The following is a 21,401-nucleotide window of genomic DNA, read 5'->3' as shown; positions in this document are numbered from 1 at the left end:
GAGAATTTATTTTATTTTCATTTAAGAAGAATATTTTTATCACACTGTCCACTTTGTTTGAAAAATGAAAATTTTGTGATACATATCAAATCAGAATTTGTTTTTTTGGCATACTTTTAAAGGTAAATGGGTGATTTTACTTGGGCGTTGTGTGATCATCTGTCTTAGCCGCTAATCCCCATTTGCCTGTGTATTTATAATCGCGGTATTAATGTTGAATTAGCATGTCTGATAGACGATAACCATTAATTATTTATAAAGTACCTATGGGTTACCTAAAAAACAAACCTTACTTACCCCAATAAGGGGGGGGGGGTATTGACCATTGTCGTGACGTTTTAGGTACTCCGTTTGTATAGTGCTTTAATGTATAAATTATTATATACATTAATAATATTATATACAATAAACTTTAATATTCTATTATCTTAATAATTCGTGTTGTAGAGTAACCCGGAAACAGATCGATCACACAATTATTATTTTGTTATGAATTTGAAATTTGTCTCTCGGGGAAATGACCAACGCCATCTATAACAGTTCTTCAATACTAACTTGAAAACACCCTTACACAACCACCGTCTGATGGCGCTGTGCGTACTGTCTGACGACTGACCAGTGACCGTCTACTGTAAAATGTTGCGTCTTGCATTATTTTTATTTATTTATTAATTATTTACATTTTACGGTATCATCAAACTAGCTGCCATTGAAACACGCTGTCGTGAAACTCGGGGACTTGTGAGACTCGGTGATGCAGACGATAATGTCGTTGAAAATTTGAAATTATTTATAGAAGTCACTCCTGTTGACGTCATGGATGGTTAAAAAACAAAAATTTAGGAGGTGACAAGGATTTTTGATAAGCTTGGAGGTCTTGTTTCGAGCGTGGGAATGTTTGAATAATGAAATTCCAGTTTCAGTGTCTAGAAATCTCACTTCACCCACGAAAATAGGCAATAGCAAATTGAATAATACGGTTCCCCGTCGCATGTCCGGTGCTTTTTCGTATGTAAAAAAAATGTATATTCGAAACGTGTTGGAATCTATCAAGTCCGTCACCCCAAGTGAAAATATTTTTACATTCAAGTTAGCTACCTAGGTAAACAATCCGACTTCGTCGGATCTCAAATAATGTCCTACAGCTAATCAGGTAAGCAGGTGGATTGCAGACCCGTCGTTCAGCCTCTATGAGTGAAACTCAACTAAATTGGTTGTATGTACCTAACACACGTCATAATGTGTAGAAAATATAGACCTATAGAAAATATCGTTATTCGTTAGTAGGTACCTAATTGTATTAGGCATGATAAACCAAAGATATTTTAATCATACATAGACGGTAGTATAAGTAACGACCACTATAACGACTCCTACTCGGAATTCGGATGCTTACAGATGGGAAAATTTGAGCATTTAAGCCGTTTGTATTCAGCAGCAAATTAAACATTGTTTAACCGATGAAATCCGAAGGATCTGGCCATTATTATTACTGCATATAGTTAACAAAAAAAATGCAAATATCATGCTATTGAATGCAAATACATTGCAATTTCTGTTGTTGTAAAAAAACTAAAATATTTGTACTACATAGGTACACAATGCATTATGTATAATAATCATATATGGTTCTGCATCAAATAAATAGTCCGTTTATTTAATACATATATTTGTGTAACTATAAAATTAAGATATAGGTACATGAATATATTAGCAATATACAATTTAATGTTACTCATTTAATTTAGAGTGTTTTAATTATGAAATAAAATATTATATCATAACATTGAGCATTAATGGTCAGGTTAATATATTGTCTTTAATTTATTATTATGTATTTTTGAGTAAATTTATTTAAATCTAACCACAGAATTGTGTTATATGTAATATGTCACATATTACATATTATATGTGTATTATAATGGGCAGTTTATGCGAAAAAATAGCTCTGTACATCATTGACATATGTATGATCTATTTAATAAACAATATTCGTATTGCCGTCGACGAACAGTTCCGTATCTATTATTCACATCCCACAGTTGCAGAATTATTTTCGTTTAATTACTTATCAGTTATCAATATAGACTTAACCGTCGATGAAGAGTTCTGTTATATATTTATGTACTTATACAGTATAACATAGTCGAACAATTTAAGTGGCTACTCTTAATACAATTAATATTGTAATATGTAGGTATACGAGTTCATAATATTATTATGTACAAATAATCATTGGTCTAAGGCACGATTTAAGACCTCAATATAAAAACTAAAAACATGACCCTTATCATGCAGCTGTTTGAATTACTCACCTCGACTATAGTTGTGGTAGTCAATTTCACTTTGATAAATATTTATGGGTACTGATAATTTATGATAACCAAACCCAAGACCATGATAATAAACTTGAATTTATTAATATGATAACGATTTTCAAATTTTTCAAACGATTTTGAGTTAGACGGTTTTTTTTGACTCTGAAGTCCTAGTGTAAGTTTTGAGTACAAATTACTGTTCTTAATTAGGCTAAGTCTTAACGCACTCATTTACTTTCCTCAGTGAAACTTACTTTCGAAGTTGTGTGTGTGTGTGTGTGTGGTTGTTTGGGTTTATGATTTTCTTCTGTTCTTATACATAGGTATGTAATAAGATATTGTTGAATACTATTTAGTATTATTTTATAATCAGTTATAATAATATCTAATATGACCATTTAGTTTAGTTGATGTTCTTTGTGTTAAATTGGCTTACACAATAATTGCGATGGACTCAGACGATGAAATCCCATCATTGGTGACAGCTATCACATTGGATCCGGTGCCTGTGACAATTATAACTGGTTACTTAGGGTCTGGCAAGACAACCCTTTTAAATTATATACTTACAGAACAACACAGTAAAAAAATTGCTGTCATATTGAATGAATTTGGCGAAGGTATGTAGTATGACGTTTTGCATTTACCACAATATTATTAGTTAATATAACTATTAGTTTCTTACATCTACTCAACAAACATTAATACCTATCTTTCAATCTGTAAAAATATTTTTTACTAATTTTATAAAACATTTTATTGAATTTATAATGTTAATTATTATTTTTGTTGAAGGTGACACTATGGAAAAATCAATTGCTATTGGTGAAAAGGGAAACCTTTGTGAAGAATGGCTTGAACTACAAAATGGCTGCTTATGTTGTTCTGTCAAAGATAACGGTGTGAAAGCAATTGAAAATCTTATGTCTAAACGTGGAAAATTTGATTATATATTGTTAGAAACTACAGGATTAGCTGACCCTGGTAACTTAGAAAATTAAAAATAAATCAGTTGATGTAAAAAGCAATAAATCTATTTAATAATTTACATTTGCAGGACCTATTGCAAAATTATTTTGGGTTGATACTGAGCTGGGAAGTGATGTTCATTTGGATGGTTGGTTATTCAAATTTCTTACATTTATCTAGAAATATTATAGTTATAATAAAATGAATTAATTATTTATTATTTATAACAAAAATATCAAAATATCAAAATAAGTATTAATATTAAATAATTAAATTATACAATATCACTGCGCAATAAATTCTACTATTGGTTGAAATAATTTATTTAAAAATAATATTGTTTAATATTCATGAAAATAAGATAATTTGAAAACAACGGAAATTAAATTTTTTTCTGTGAATTTGATGAACAAAATAAAATAAGCTTTTTTAAACATTTAATTTGCAATTTAAAAATGAGTCATATTATTATATAATATTTATTTTCAAATCTATCAATATTCAAAATATTATAACAACATAATGTAGGTACCTATATTAAATATTTAGTTACCTAATGTTCTTTACATTACATTGTATGTAATATTATCAATAATGTTTACCCTTGTAAAAAAAAATTACTTCAAGTTCAGAATAAAACGATAAACAAAGATGAAAGTGTTATCAGTGGGTGGCTTCTTTCTTCAAATTTATGTAAAATGATGTTTAATTGTCGATGTTTCCCTTATCGCACATATACTTATTATGTCTTAGATTGTATATTTTCTTCTAAAAATAAAAATAAAATGTAAAAGTTCAGAAAATTGATGTAAATTTAAAATTCATTGGTATTGTTATTACATATTTAAACTTAATACTGCAACATTTAATATTATTACTAAACATTAAATCAATATTAAAAATTAATACATTTTACTATATTCATTTTGATAATCAACAAATGTTATTGTGTGCTACTTATAGTTCCTGAAATATTAAAATAATCTAAATGTATACATTTTCAGGAATAGTCTGTGTCATTGATAGCAAAAACGCAAATAAAGTAAGTTACCAACTTTTGTAACTTATTATTAATTAGTTCTAAATTTGAACTTATTGAATGAAACTTATTTATTTGCATTTTGATTCCTATATTTTAAAAATTTATGTTTTAAAGAGATATCTTGTTTATTATGTTATCTATAAATTAAAAACAATCATATTTTCTTTCTTTTTTTACTCTGATGTAGTTTTATGTATTCTTTCTTGTGCTACGTGATTTCTATCTTTCTACATATTGATTTATCCTATTGACATATTATATTTGGGTTTCAACCATACTCCTGATACGTCATATAGGTAATATGTATCACAAAAAATATCTTATTCTGTTATTGAATAGAGGACAAATTCTTAGACTGATACTAGGAATATTGAAATTATACTTATATGTTTTTTTTATTCATAAAATACCCTCGGTGACATGGGTCATTTGGTTTACAAATAATTTAAATTGATAACATATTATTATGTGTACTTATTCTAAATACTAATTTTAAACTTTGGTTTGAAGATTGGCTGCTGTGATGAATTGAATGATGTTAGCTATGGATTGAGGGTGATTGTGGAGTATTTTAAATTTTGGCTAGTGATTTGAGCAGGTTGTGATTAATTCTGGTGTTGTGGTATATTCAACATTCAGTGAGAATGTGGTTGATGGTTACTTGGACACCGCAAGATGTGCATTTTGGGGGTTCTTCTTTGGCCATTAAGAGACTGGGATATTTGAGTATGTCCGATTCTGATTCTTTATATTATAACATCAAAATTTTTAGGTATTTCGATTAGGAATTTTCAATTGTTGGTGTTATGTTTGATGTGGTTCAGTTTAGTGGAGTAGGATGCCCATCTCTGGTTCCATCTTAGTTGGCATTTATTTGTGTGAACGATGATTGCGGTTTTAGCTGTGAGATCAGCGATCTTGTTTTTTATGATGTTAGAAGAGTTTGATTTTCTAGTTATTGTTGTTTTGTAAAGTATAGATTGTATTTTTAATATAGAGACCAATGTCTTATTATATTATTGATGGTTTAATCAAGAAAACTGCTTGATGAAAATATAAATATTGTATGGTTTTGTATATTATTAAATTTTCCAAAGACACTTGATAGAATAGATGGACGCTTTAGGACGTGTATAACAAGTATATAATGCACAAATAAACTCATATGTTCTATGCCAACTTCATCTTATCTCTAAATAGTAGATTAAACTCATTGCACTCAACTCTCATACTATTTACTATTGTCTATATGCATTTTTCTTTATTAGGTAATACAATTGTATTAATTAATGTATCAGACATTCAGACCTTATTAGTTATTAGTTATACCAATTTATAAACTTATAATATGTGTTATAATACAAGATTAAATGTGTTAAATAAAATACATCTTTTTAATTTGTATTAGTGCTACTTATTAAAGTTACCTCCCCCCTAAGTTTAAATTGGAAGTAGTGTCACTGGACACTCCCTTCCCTCATGATTTTCATGTCCTGTAATTTTTGTTCATCATATTTACTTATTATATAAATTGTATATGGATTGTAAATTTTCTTAAAAAAAAAAAAATAATTTGTTTTAACTCAAATGATACATAATTGTATATAGTATAACTTAAAAATGATTCTCAACACCAATAATATTATGTTAAATATTAACCATAATCATAAAATTTAAAAAAAATGTATATATTTTATTGATGTAGAAATGAAGAATATGGTTTTGGGACAGATTATAAACCATTGATTTATGCTTAATGTGTATAGTATTATGACAAGTGAATATAATTTATACTATTTTAAATTTTTATTAAGTGAATTAAAAAATATCTTGATATCATCACGTTGCTCAGTTGCTGTGATAAAAACGATATGAATTTCTAATTTAATTTTCCGATTAGTTCTTTTTATTTATTGACATTCCAATCCACAGTCTTAATATTTTCAAAGTTTTTTATTTTTTCATTATTCCTTTTACTTTTTTTTATTATTATAATTTTTTTTTTTTTATAAATGCAAATCCCGTTTTGAACCCTTCATTGTTTTTCAGCCTTGTCCGCATAGTTTACATAATGAGAAAACAGAAGAATTCCAATTTAGTTTCCATGCTTAAACTTATCCTATGACTTCTCGTCAAAGGTAGTTTTGTTCATTGTGAATCTTAGACGTGTTAAATTTTGTTTTTCAGCATCTTGGAAACAGTTTACTTGATGAGCCCAACTTGGATACTGTAAACCCTTCAACAAGGTTAGTTAATTTAACATTATTAACGTTATTCGTATAAAATAATCTGGTATTTATAAAGTTGGTCAGGATTTTTCACACATTTATTTTAAAGACTAGTTAGAGTATTAGATTTAGTTTTAAGATATCATAAAAATGTATTAATTACGACTAGGAAAGTAGGTAGAGGTGCCATCTTAACATCTTTGTGTAGATAAGTATTTATAATTGTACGTACCAAATAATTTAGGGCATTGAAAAAAAAATATTCCACAAAATCTGTCGTCATTAAAATAATAGGCAACTTTATTAGTAATATGAAAAAAATAAATATATACCTATGTTATAGAAATAAATTATCTAACTAATAGAATGAAATGGTTTCAAAAGTAAATATTTGGTGGTTTTAATAATCATTAATGGACCGTTATAATATTAGGCTTATTTATTCGTATTGACAGAGAAAGAAACAAAGAAACAAATTATAGGTAGGGTTGCCACGCCCGAATATTCCCTGAGTCTTAACTGTCAGGAACAGGACCGTTTTAGGATTACAAAAAAAACTAAATAAAAATGTATATTTGTATAAAAGATTTATTTTTAATGATAGGTAGGTATTTCTTAATTTTAAGTTAAATCATATTCCAGACATATTATATAATGATATAACATGGTAACATGTCGAAATAAGTATTTGTCAGTAAATCAAGTAAATGTGAGCCCTTCAAATATTATAAAATGTAATTATTATCTATCAATTTTGAACTGAGCTTTTGTCTTGTACTTTTAAGTATTTTGCTTTTATGGTATGTAGTGAGTTGTGAGTAGCAACTAGGAACTACAACTACACTGTCACTGTTTACCTCAATATAGAATACCCACCAAGTAAGTAATCTGTAACCACAAATATCTTCTTTTTTTTTTTCGGTTTAATCGACGACCGGGAGGGAACCACTTTCGCATTACTTCCTCCAATCAATTACTTCCTCCTATTAACCACAAATATCTGTGATAAGCACCATGTGTACCTACGTTATAAATTATAATTTAGAAGTTATCAAATACATTTTAGTCTCATCCATTATTTTAATATAATTCTTTTTTATATTCATTTTAAGTTAATAATAATAATGTTAATTTTAAATTACCCAACTCGTTACCTACTGTATATCCGGTACGCAAATTTACGATATGCGTATTGCCATTGCGTATGTCCTTTTGGTCAAAAAATTCTCCTTTTGACTATTTATCCTCTCAGGAACAGAGTTAAAAACATGTGTCCAATAATACAATGTGTAGGAAAACATTAATACTGAACTTCTATATAGATGTCTGATAGAAATCACAATTTATAAGTAGTATATGATGTTTAGGGGGAAGGGGCATGGCCCATGTACCCTCCCTAAACGCCACGCTTAGCTTATATGTATTGCACACAATTGAATCTGCTGAATACAAATTTTCCATGATGTACTTTCGTAAGACGGAGAAAACACACATCTCTCACTTAAGTTAAATTATTTATTCTGATCAAAGATTTTAATGTTCAACTGAGATACTCCAGAAGATAGTATGTTAATGATTAATGAATACTCATTAAATACGTGCATTTTTCGATGTTTTCGTCTATTTCCAAGCTCTCCAGGAAATTAATTCCCGCCTAGTTACTTCTCCATATAAATGTACCCGACCTTATACTTATAAGTTTTAGCCTTAAGTAATTACAAGAGTATAATTTAAAAATGATCTAACTATCCATATTCAACTCATTTTTATTAATAAATTGAAATAAATCTTAAGACATAAATATTTATTTTGGTAACTTGTTATATAAGACGCTGAATACACGTCCATCAGTTATAATATAATAATAAAACGGCTTTGTAATGTGGTATAATAATATAGGTATCTACTATCTACCTATAAATTATATATACATATAAGTATTGCTATATCTTTTTCTTATACTCACCTTAGGGGCTTTTATAGGTAAGCATTATAGTGTGTAAGCAAGCATTCTTATTCAATTTTTCTCGGACCCTTTGGCCTTTTTATGAGTCGATGCAGTTTCCACATGGCATGTCAAAGGCATGGCGATTATTGGGTTTTGCGTGTGCGACAATGCCAATATAATATAAAGCGGAGTATAGTTTATATATTACGTAATATATTTTATTATAATATCCTGTATAATACAGAATCTGACAGTAGGAAATTCCGAAGTCACTGTAACATATAGAGTAGGTAGCCAACATATTTAATAGTTCGCTAGTGGCGTTTATAGTCGGAATATTTGGTTTTTGAAATTTGATCGCATGGACCTTATAAGTATTTGAATTATGAATATAGAATGGACCTCGTATCAATTTTAAATAAAAATGAATAAAATATAAAATAAACCTTGGAAGTCACTGTTATGTATAGTAAGTTTCGATAGTCTATAGGTAACCTACCTCTTAATTGAACCACAACCAGTGACCTAACCTTGCTATTATAGCTTTGTTCGATTTGAATTTAATTGTAAATTATTTAATTATACTCAAACTAATATACTCTAAATAATTATACTCAAAAACTAACTGATTGATTTTGAAAAACAGTATATATATAAATATATATACTATAAATACCATTAAAGTTTAGAGTGTATAGGTTGAACAACGGTCAAAGAGATACCAAGTGCTATATCCAATCAGCCACAGGTGGATTGCTCATCTCGGTCTAATTAGTTCACAGAGCGATGAAACGTGAGATGAAGTACACCAAAACTGAGATTTACTCATACAGACATTATATAGGTAGCACCGTATTTTTATTTGTTCATTTTTTTCAGAATAAAGTCGGGTTATACAACTATTATTATATAAATTATTTATATTAAAAATCAATACTATGGATATATATATGGGTACATGTATAAATTATTTGAACTAATTGTTACCAATAATATCGCATATATTGTACATTTATATTGTATTATTGTCATTAACTTATAAGTCAATACAACAATACTGACATAAAGTAGAACGATGTAAATAGATTCGTAACATAAATAGTTGAAAATTATTCGAACCATATTTAACATTTTATCATGATTAAAAAATGTTAAATAAATACTAGTAGATCCAGTGTTACATATTTTTTGTATTTTTGTAAGCCGATTTTTGAGGACTATATATTATCCTTAGTTTAAACTTTTTTAATAAATGAGAAGCTGCTCGTTTGAATTTTGAATTAGGTAGGTACATTGAAATTTTCAAAAAATATACTTTGTAAATAATTTACACTAGGGGGGGGGGGGTAAAAACAGATGATTGTATCGCCATTCGCCACAGGGCACTTCTTAAGTAATACAAACAATTTCAAGAACTTAAAAAAATGTACTTTGACTATAATTAAAAATTCCAAAAATCAGAATTTAAATTAATTAATTACTAAAGGAAAAGCTATGGTGAACATACTTGGTGTATCACTCTGTATGTATATTATCAGTGGTCGAAATGGCTCAAGATAAGTGGTGGGATGCCTTACAATTCAGTTTTAGGCCTATACGAAAAATAAAAAGTTTTCTTATACATAGGTATAAATATAAAAATCATAATAATTATTTCATTTTAAAACACAAGTCTTAGGAGGAATGCGTTATTCTAGACAAAATAAGTAGAGGGATGAAAAATGTAAATACAAAAAAGTAGAGGGATGTCATCCCTCCGTATCCCCCCCCCCCACTTCGACCACTGTATATTATATATAGGTATATACTATTTTAATAACTAAATATTAATTATATAATAAATGCAATGTTTTCAGAAAAAAAAAATTTAACCTACCTAGTACTACTTTTATAATTGTAAAATAAAATATATTATTGTATTGGCTGACAAGCGGTCTTCTCTCTAAATCGTTTTTCATATGCAATGATTTATCTCTGAATTCAAAGTTAACATTCACAAATTTCAGTGACGAGGTACACTTGACACCTATTAAACTGTACCTAATTTCTCCATTGTTAAGCTTAATTCTATAAATTTCATCAGATATTAACTCTAATAAAACAAAAATGTTTATAAGATATTTTAGTATTACCAATTATTTACCATTGATTAAAAATAGTTCAATCATCGATGTTATATAGGTCAATTTTCTAATAATAATAAAAATTTAAAATACAATTTTGTGAGGGGTGTTATTTATATATATATTATTGTGGTGGGATTTGTAATTGCTAAAAAACGGATAAACCTGTTCTGATGACAAGCATAAATAGATTAAGTACATGCACCGTTGGGTTTATTATGCAAAAACGACGGGACGCAGAATAATATGTCCAAATCGAATCAACGTCGTGGAAACGGAGATCCGTCTCGGTATATATAATCAAATCTGTAAACCATCAGCCCTCCTCCAATTTTGTATAAAGTAAAATATCTAAACAACTTATGTTGATGTATACACATTTATGTGTGTGTGAGTGTATATTTTAAATCCAATGGCAATTGAACGAAACAACGTTATAGAAGCCTGAAATCCTAGTGTATTTTCAATTGTGTGTGTACTTATCGATGATTAAAATAGATGTCTAAAAAGAACTTCTTCTTTAGTGCTATAAATATATTTGTTTGTAATTTTATTTCAGACAAATTGCATTAGCTGATATCATACTCATCAATAAAGTCGACTTAGTCGACAGAAGTACGTTAGAAACGTTAAAAACCAAGATTAGGTAATACTATTTATTTAATTTTTTTAAATGTGGTTGTACTTATCACTATATTTCTACTTAAATTAAAATATTTATTTATGTTATAGATCGATTAATGGAAGTTCCGAAATTATCGAGACAACAAATAGCAGGTAATTTTTTGCGGGTTATAAACTTATGTAGTATTACACCGATCCCATTTATCCAATATATGTGATTATATACTGACTAACTTTTATTATCCTTTCAGAATTGACTTGAATAAAATTCTCGATTTGAAATCCTACTCTTCGTCTAACAGTTTAAGGTATTTAACATTTAAAACTTTATTACCTATACTATACTATTTTAAAGACCAGTACGTAAGTTACCAGATGCTTAGTACCTATATTAACTCTTATAGTTTAATGTAGGTGTTTTTCGAAAAATGTATCACAGTCTACATATAGGTGAGACGTGTGATAAAGAGAATATTTGAAATAAAAAAATAAAAACACTTTTGTTAGATTTATACTGAGGTTATTGATAGTTAGAGGTTTTGTATGATATAATATTTTATTGTTTACTTTTTAGTTATATAATCTTGATACCATGATCAAATAGTTATATGTACCTATCTAATATTAAATACAGCATTATAGTAGTAAATTAGTACTAGTAATAACAACTAACTATTAACTACCTATATATTGTAACATATAAGCTTTTTCGTTACCGAAAGTCCTATAACGCTATCCCTTGGTTCGTCGAGGAAACGTTTTTTCCGGTATAATGCTCCCGAATGCACTTTTATGGGTAACCATAAGACCACTTGTCAGATTATTAATAGTCGTGTAATAAAGCAAGTTTAATTTTCCACCCTCGCCCGTAGCTCACGCTTTAAACACTTTACAGCCATCTGTCAAACTAAACATTTCCTGTTATTCCTTTTTTGGTTTTATATATTGGTTGGTAGGTATTTTGTATATATTTTGCTTGAAATTTTTATCAAAAAATATTTATGTCTTAATTTTTTTAAATTCATTATAATTTATTAAGTTTTGAATATATTTTTTTTATGTGTAGAGTAACCTGCAAGACTAATGCTAACACGCTATATACTTTAATATTTAGCGAGAAATTATATCATTTTTAGTCTAATATTGTACAAAGTATATACTTTTTTTATAAAAAACTTGACAGTTTAAATAAGATTTTTCATAAGTCCTATATTTATATAGAGTTAAAGCAATTAAAAATAATCAAAAATATTAGGCACATTTTTTAAAAATTAATATTATTAGACAACTAATATTTACAGTATTTCTGTACAGCTATGGTCTATATGTCCTATAATAATACATTTATTAAAGACAGGATGACTCAGCAGAGGGAATAGGTCCATTGGCTCTATATACTTCAAAATACATGTCGTATAATGTAGTAAAATATTATAAAATATTCTTAGAAATATGCTTAAACACCATAGCATGGGTATATTAATTCAGAATCGTTTATGGTATGCAGTTATTTATCATTTAATTAACATTTAAAACTTAGAGTGCAGTAATAATGCTTATATAATCAATAACGAAGCTAACTAGAAATCTAGTTTAAAGCAAAATGAGTTCCTCAATTGTATTATTATTATTTAATAATATAGTTTAATTGTTGATGCAATTATTTATTTTTACAAACACATTTTTTTTTTGTATTTTATCTTGTTAGCATAATATGTTTATTAAATAATATTTTAGTCAATTTTTAATATACCTAACTGCCTTCTAATACCTATAAGAATTTACTATATTTGACAAATAATCCACCTATTTTGTGCCTAGGTTCACCTCCCAAATCGTTTTCTCTTTTCAGTTAAACGTCATATTATTTTTATGTTTGTTTACTTTCATGTACACCCTGTCACCCTATGAAGTACAATAATTTATTTAATTTTGTTTATTCATAGTATACTTAAATAATTGAAAAATTGGTTTTATAATTGTCATTAAAGCCGTAGGTTTCTTATGTTACACATATTTTATGTTTGTAGGTAGGTTAGTACATGGCACATAATGATAGTTTGAAATACTGCAATTTTTCGGTCTTATATTGGTATAAAAAAAAACGATTCAACGAAATATAATATAATTATTTCTGTCGTTATTAGCTACAACACATCATGTTATAGTACCTATATGTATAGGTGTCGTCAATTATATTACATTTTTAGTACAAATATTATATTATATTGTGTAATAATATATAGGTATTTCATTGTCTTGTCAAATTATAATATGTAATATATTTAAACTTTGTTTCTGGAATTCTAATAAATTCTGCATATATCAACGAATATTTTTTCTACTCTTACTGCAATTTGGAAATTATGATCGTTTAATATATTGAATGAAAAAATTGTAATAAAATGTATTCACATGCATTTTATCATCCAAAGAGCAGCAAATCAAAATTGTATTATGAAGTAACAAAATCTATCTTAGAATTGAAATTTCTGTTTGTTTTGATCATATTCTGTGATTAATGATTAAAGTGTATGATCTGATAAAATGGTTGATACCTCTACACAAATAAGTATAACATATTGATATTAAAATAAATCAATATTCGATTGAAGCGAATATAAATTTAGATTTTTTATATTAAACAAAATCGAAAGTCGTGGATTTTATTAAGGTTTTTTTAAATCTGTACTGATCAAAAGAAAAAGAAAACTGGAAATGTCGCTGTGCTGTATTGTTGATTTTTAGTGTTTTTATTGTTGGTAACTAACTGGATTTATTAACGAAAGACGATAATGATTAAATTGTACGGTGTATCAGCCTTTATATTTTATAAGGATAATTTTTAATGTATCCATACCTACAGTAATTTATTTTTCTACTAGTAATACGGTAGATTTAAATAATATTTTCAAATGTATGCGATGTTTTTTGAAAATATAATTAATATTCAACTTAATCTAACCTATGCAATAATAATATAATATTTTATAATTTTAAAGTTGATGTATTTTTTTCAAAATATTGCTTCGATACACATAGTAATATCTTCCGTATCGATGTATTTCGAATAGTATTGATATTTAAATAAACATCGTCGTGCAATGTTATATTATTACATACGTATTGTATACAGCTGTATGTATGCTTTAAACCCAAAATACAACGGCTATGCTGGAGTATAACAGCATGAGTTAACGAGGTGGTGGGGGGGTATAGAACGACAACATAATAAAATATATTTTACGCTTAAGTATATCATAATATATATATATATATATATGTATACATATTATTAGGTACAAACGTATTATATATAGTAATAATAATAATAATACTAGTGGTGGCGCGGTGCGTATACGCTTAAATGAGATCAAGAGAGCGGAAAAGTGAACGTGGCCGTGTGCGCTCGCGCCCTAGATTAATAATCCCTGCGCGTAGCTCCTATCTATACTTACGTGAGTATAATGCATGTATATATATATATAGATATATGGGGGTGGAAAAAAATCGCCACCCGCCGCTACCGATCTAGTGTCGCCGCGTTATACTAAACCACCTATATATTATATATATATATACATATAATTAACCCTTTACAAGGTATCCTCCCCCCAACATAGTCCACAGATCCACAGCACCAATATATATATTATATTTGTATGTAATAATACGATATAAAACACACGTGCTCCTCACATCTGCTTCGACCGAGTTATCGCGCCTTATAAATAATATTGTATATTATATAAATCCTATTTCTACATTCATCACATTATGAATGGTATCATAATAATAACACATAATAATACTGATAATATGGTGCTTAAAAAACCGTAAGGAGCAGTTTGCCTTTTCTTGTATAGTTTTCATATTATTTTAAATATGTGATTATATGTGGTATTTTTAATGCATTTGTTATAAAACAAGATGATACTTAATTATTAATTTTGTTGAAACCAGGACTACTGTACCGGTTCTTACAATAACTAAAGGAAATAGAATGTTTGCAAAATATGTGACTAATAAGTATGTTTTTTAAGGAATATTCCGTCAATAGTAGGTATAAACCAAAAAAATTAATTTAAAATTGTATACACATCTCAAATTTTGAACATATTAAAATAATCTACAGTCGGTTACTAAAGTTGAAATGTGGATACTACTATATTATAATTGTATATGTAAACATTTAATAGAATTTATATTTTTTTTTTAAATAATAGCACTGCCCATAAGTCTCCCCTGGTGACATTCCAATTCCTCCATCCCAATATATGAAGTACTTAGGCCTAACCTTTGACCGTCGTCTTACGTGGGCACTGTTTATCAGAATTAAAAAACTTGCCCTATTGGTATACTGTTTCCCAACCGGTGGTCAGATTTTTTCTTCAATTTCTATTACAACATTAAAAACATTACGACTTATCGAGGAACATCCTAGAAATTCTTGTAAATGAGCAAAAAAAAAAGTCTCCTTAGTTTTCGTAAAATTGAAGTGGTCCGTGACCTATAAAATATTATTGAAGTGGTCCATAGTGGCAAAAAGGTTGGAAAACACTGCCCTAAACGAAAGACTACGCTCAATTAAATCACTAATATCTAACGAACACACCAAACTAAACCACAAACGCCTTATGTATAAATCTTTAAGCAAGCCCATGTGGACTTATGGCCTACAACCATGGGGCAATGCAAACAATCTGATGTGAACAAAATTCAAACCGTTCAAAATAAAACCAATAATAATAGCATAATCACTAACGTCCCACCTTATACGTCTCCAACTATACTCTGCACACAGACTTAAATTTAAAAACAGTTCGAAGCAATAACGTTTTACTAACGATTTCATATTAGACTTCCATCTCATCCCAATCCCCTTATATCGAATTTAGCTTCTCGTACAATTCCAGGCAATCCCACACGGCGACTAATAAGAAATTGGAGTCGAGGTTTACTAAACGATTAATTTTTAAATAATAAAAAAATAAACAAACAAATAGGCAGCGCTTTCACTGAATGGCTTCTTCCCTCACGCTTTTCGTGTACAAAATGGCTCACTCATCACATATTCTCAAGGGTACAGATTGTATATTTATTGTAAAGAATAAAATAAAATTTACAATATAATTGTTGTAAAAATGTTCAAACTTATATCCAAATGACATTATCTCTAGAAAAAGTTATCAAGTGAAATATAGTTATAGTATAGGTACTTAATAATTAAGTTGGTTTTATCATTTTTTTATTTTTCTATTGTTTACTTTTGTTTTTTACTATCTCATAAAAATATATAAGTTTCTATTTAATTGTCTTTTAATTTAACTGAATATTAATTTAAAAATTCAACAAACTAAAATATTTTAACTAATTATTTATGTATGACTCATACATTACCTATTATCCCAGAGTATAAGTAAAAAAAATATTACATTATTGTATTACGAGTATGTTCTAATATTACATATTATAATTTAAGCGTAATGCTATGAAGTTCTATATAAACAGTATTGTTCTCTAAAGAAATAGTTTGTGGTATTTTCGTTTGTTATTACTTATTATTAATCAACTTCTATTTAGTTGCCTTCGCTGTTCTGATTTATATTTTTTTGTACACGTACAAAACAAAGGTTTAAAAAGATCAAAAATGTATTAATTGCTGCCCGCAAAGTTAAATATAATATTTTTAATAACTAAGTGTCAATATTGTGTTGTTAAAAATTCATTTTCAATTCAGAAAACTTTAAAATCTTTTTACATATGTTCGCTATTCACATTGCTTATAAAGTAATAGAAAGTATATTTAATAAAACAGTTTGTATTAAACACTAAAGCCATTAATTTAAATCGGAAATAACTCGTAATAAATATTTGACTTTTTCGTTTTATATGTTTTGGATTACCTTTTAAAATGTGTTCAAATGAAATCAAAACACTAAATAGCAATCATTCTTTATATTAATATAAATATTATAAACACACTAAAACCGCTTATATGAAATACTAATATTGATGACCCATCTGTCTGTAGATCGCATAAAACTGTACCAATATTATAAGGCTACCGCGCCGAAACGTGCCATAAGTGCCATAAACCCGCTTATCCCTTTCATTGGGAATTTACGATTCATTAGATCGGAAACCCAACATTATGACTTCCAAATGTTCACGTGTACGTTATTAACAGAAATAATTTATTATTATTATTATTATTATTATTATTATTGAATATCGCGGGCTTCCAAACAGTGAAGACACTCTTCGTATGTACGCACGAAATGTGGTAGCCGCAATAATCGTATATACCATAATAAAAACACCCTATTAGTCTGCGGCTTATCTCTGATCCCTCTAAATAGTCGCTGTGGTGGTCGTATGCCCTACAGCAGGAGGGGTCTTGACTTCTCATCAGCCGCATATTTGACCGAAACTGCCTCCGATAAACCCCATGTCATCCATATTACATATTGTTGTTATTAGACAATTATTATTATTATTACTGATTTATTTATTTTTTATGTTAAAACCTATATTGACAATTATAATTATCAAGTCAAATAGTCGTTTCATCAGATACCATGATACCATCCTCCCTCCTGCACTACGCCCGGCGTTCATAATATGTATGAAACGCTAATATTTTTATTATCCATACGTTTATAAGCGTGGTTTGTTGCAGGGTCGACGAAATGATAAGAAACGTAGAAAGTTTCGAAGGGAAAACTCATATACACCAAGTAAACTCATACCGTACCCATGATTATGTACGGAGAGTTATTTTTAATTGTATGATTTTCGTATGATTTTAGAACGTGAGTACTGTCACACTGGAAGTTCCTGATGGTATTTTAAAAACATCTCTGGATACTTTTGTATGTCAGATCTTATGGGAAAATATGCTAAAAGATGGCCGAGGAAATACTTCAGAAATAATCAGAATGAAGGTGAGTGGTGTTATTATCATTAATATAATATTATATGATAGCAATATATGTGGTGACCAAAATTGTACCATATAAGTTGTTTAATACCTAGGTAGGCGCTTTTTGTTTGAAAATGTTCGCTTAACGATACTATCGAACCTATATAATACTATATTATGAGTCGTAATCATTTTTATTGTTCGTACATTCATTGTATCGATCAAAAAAACTATAATAGCATATACAGAAATGATCAATGTGTATATTATACTGTCGTATACACCGATGGCTACTGACGTATACACCAATAAACATGAACAATTAAAATATAATACTTTATTACTGTTTTACTGTTTTATAGTTCTATACAGTGACCTAACCGTTTCAAGTGATTACTGCGCACAAGAACCCAATTTTGTTCACTCCTATCTCTTATATATTTTTATAGCTTAGCCTAGTTTTTATTTTGCTTATCATCTTATTCAGTCTACTAAGATTTAATACTTCATTTTGTTACATATTGCATAAATATTTTTTTGATTTAGTTAATCGTTTTAATTATATAATAATGTTTATGTATTGAAATAGGTAATGATAAATATTATATTCCCCGACTTCGCGTATATCTACATCAACATAATATAAATATATATATGTAAAGCTTGATGGAAAATTAATACGAATAGATTGGCCATTTTGAACATTCTCTTAAATCGCGTTTCTTAATACATATTGTATGATACACCCCTATATCTGCTTGGTCCTTCTACAACACTGCTTCACGCTTATTGGGCACCGGGCGGCTACACATACTATAGGTATAGAAACTGCTGCAGAGTTACCTCATAACCGGCATTTCGTGTACAAAAGAGTTCAAAGTAACAATAATAATTATTGAAACGTGTTACGTATTTTTTGTATGGGGTGCAGACACGGAGAACAATATTTTCGTTTATCGTAATAATTTCAGTCCGTATCCTATTGTATACTGCGATTCGTCAACAACACGTATTGAAATGGCCGGCTGTTCTATCCACGTCCGAAATCCATATCCTGCAGGGGCTCACCCTTTTGTACACACAAACACACACGCATACGGACGGGGCCTTATATTTACTAGAGAATAATGTTTGTTGCCCTTTTTTTCTTTATTTTATTTTTTTTTTCATATACTCTCCAGCAATCGCGTCCCTTCCCCCCGGCCGAACGTTTATGCACACGTTTATATTATTATATCATGTGTACCCGCGATTTTTTCGTATTTAATTGTTGTAGACAGCTCCTATTGTGCTTGTACCTATATATTTTTTGTCGTTGATAAATCCCTATTTAATTCCATACTGCAGAGCTAATCCTCGATCCAGATGTAATCAATTGGCCGTGGATCAGGTAGACTAGTGTACACACAGGCACACATACGTACGTGAATATACCCCTCACTCTTGTATGACTTCATCCCCGTAAACAAATTGCGACCTTATGTATATAATACACTGAGTGTATTATACACGTACAGGTATGGGTACCGACAAATCATTTTTCGATTTTTATCTTCCCAGCTCGTATGTCCGCCCATTGTATACCGATTGCATGATTAACATGGCTAAATATTATATTATATGAACAATATAATATATTATAACAATATATAACAATGATTTTTATAGTGCATCGATCGAGTCTATTGCTTCCAACTTATTTGATTGTTATCTGTACTCCATATCGTCGATACTAACTATAACAACTACTTTTAAAAATGCTATATAGTACCTATGAATAGCCGGAGCTTAGGCATTTTTTAAATGTGAACAAAAATGTGTTCGCGGTATTTGTTGTATTTGCATTAAAAAGTAAAAATAGCTTATAATATTGTCTATATAAGTGCCTCCTAATTTATACATAAATACAGGATTTAATGATGATGCAAATTTTTATTGTCATCAGATAAGTTAAATTAAAAAAATCACCAGGGTACAATGGTACATGGCCTATAATGAAAAAAAACTATTATGCCACTATACAACACAAAATAGTATAGTATACCCAATATCTCTCTCCCCTTATCCTATTTCCTAACCCAATGGAAACGTGGATAATTTTATTTTCAAAAATTTTACTCAAACGAATTTATACAATTATTGGAAATCTTACCAGATACTCAATTTTGTTTTCGCAGTAGGGACTCACACCAAATACTCAGACTAAATTTACCGCCTTTATAGACATTCCCCAAGCTTTCAATTGCATATGGCTCTAAAATCTCAATTTAAAAAAAAATCGGTCCTGCTTTCTCCGTAGCATCTAATAATTAAATCCTATCTATATTTGACCGCCTTTTTGCAGTTTGTGTTGAATTAGATTTTTCTCACGTATCTCCAATAAAATCTGGTACAAGGAACAATCATGGCTCTTATAAGTTTCTCCATACTATCAGCTTTTCTGATCGACCAACTTTTAATATCACAATCGTTGCTGACTATTCTTCCATAAAACCACAAAATAATCGTCACTGATAACCTTTAGACACATTTAAGGACCTAGTCAATTGATGCATGAAATGGCGCTTCAAAGTTAATGAAAACAAATTAAAATTAAAATGTTCCAAATGTTGTTTCATATTATAAGAATACACTATCCACAATAAACTAAATATTATTTAGGAAGAACATTTGAAAAACATCTCAAATATTATGGATAGGTATTTTTATTTATTTTGTTTTTTAAGTAATTGTATATTTGTATATTATTCTAAAAAGTATCTTGTAATGTCTTTACTGTTATATTAACCTAACCTATAGGTAGACTTTCTATAGAAATTGTGCATGTAATTTTATTTTATCAATATTTTTTAGTATCCTATTCTTAATTTAAATAATTTGAAAAAATAATAATAATTTTTTTTATTTCGAAGAATTATCTTAATAAACAGTTTTAAAACATATTTTTAAGTATGGTACTAAAAATTATTAACGGCTTAGTGCATGGTATTATTAATATAAATTGGATCTTATAATATATCAATATAATCAAATAAATCATTATATTTATTACGTATAATATCCTTTATAACTTTTAATTATTTTGGTCTATCCTATTTTCTAAAACAATTTAAGAAATAATATTAACACTAATCAATATGATTTATTCAGTAGCCATAATTATAAGGTTCTTAAAAACTACAAAATTATAATTAATAATAAAATTAATTATATAAATATGTCTA

General features: G+C 28.4%; 1 protein-coding gene across 1 annotated transcript in view; it reads left to right on the top strand.

The window, feature by feature from the left end:
- Positions 1-2,409: 2,409 nt before the first annotated feature.
- Positions 2,410-21,401, top strand: part of LOC111041183 (COBW domain-containing protein 1-like) — a 28,849-nt gene continuing 9,857 nt past the window's right edge. The window contains exons 1-11 of the mRNA XM_022325395.1: positions 2,410-2,641; positions 2,721-2,938; positions 3,114-3,302; positions 3,376-3,435; positions 4,292-4,329; positions 6,517-6,575; positions 11,188-11,274; positions 11,361-11,405; positions 11,504-11,560; positions 17,935-17,992; positions 18,065-18,199. Coding sequence (XP_022181087.1) covers positions 2,767-2,938; positions 3,114-3,302; positions 3,376-3,435; positions 4,292-4,329; positions 6,517-6,575; positions 11,188-11,274; positions 11,361-11,405; positions 11,504-11,560; positions 17,935-17,992; positions 18,065-18,199 — 900 coding nt within the window. The 5' untranslated portion in view covers positions 2,410-2,641; positions 2,721-2,766. The remainder of the gene's footprint in view (positions 2,642-2,720; positions 2,939-3,113; positions 3,303-3,375; positions 3,436-4,291; positions 4,330-6,516; positions 6,576-11,187; positions 11,275-11,360; positions 11,406-11,503; positions 11,561-17,934; positions 17,993-18,064; positions 18,200-21,401) is intronic.

Source organism: Myzus persicae, unplaced genomic scaffold (genome assembly GCF_001856785.1).
Source record: "Myzus persicae strain clone G006 unplaced genomic scaffold, MPER_G0061.0, whole genome shotgun sequence".
NCBI lineage: Eukaryota > Metazoa > Arthropoda > Insecta > Hemiptera > Aphididae > Myzus > Myzus persicae.
The sequence above is the reverse complement of the archived record's forward strand: the minus strand, read 5'-3'. Positions and strand labels throughout refer to the sequence as shown.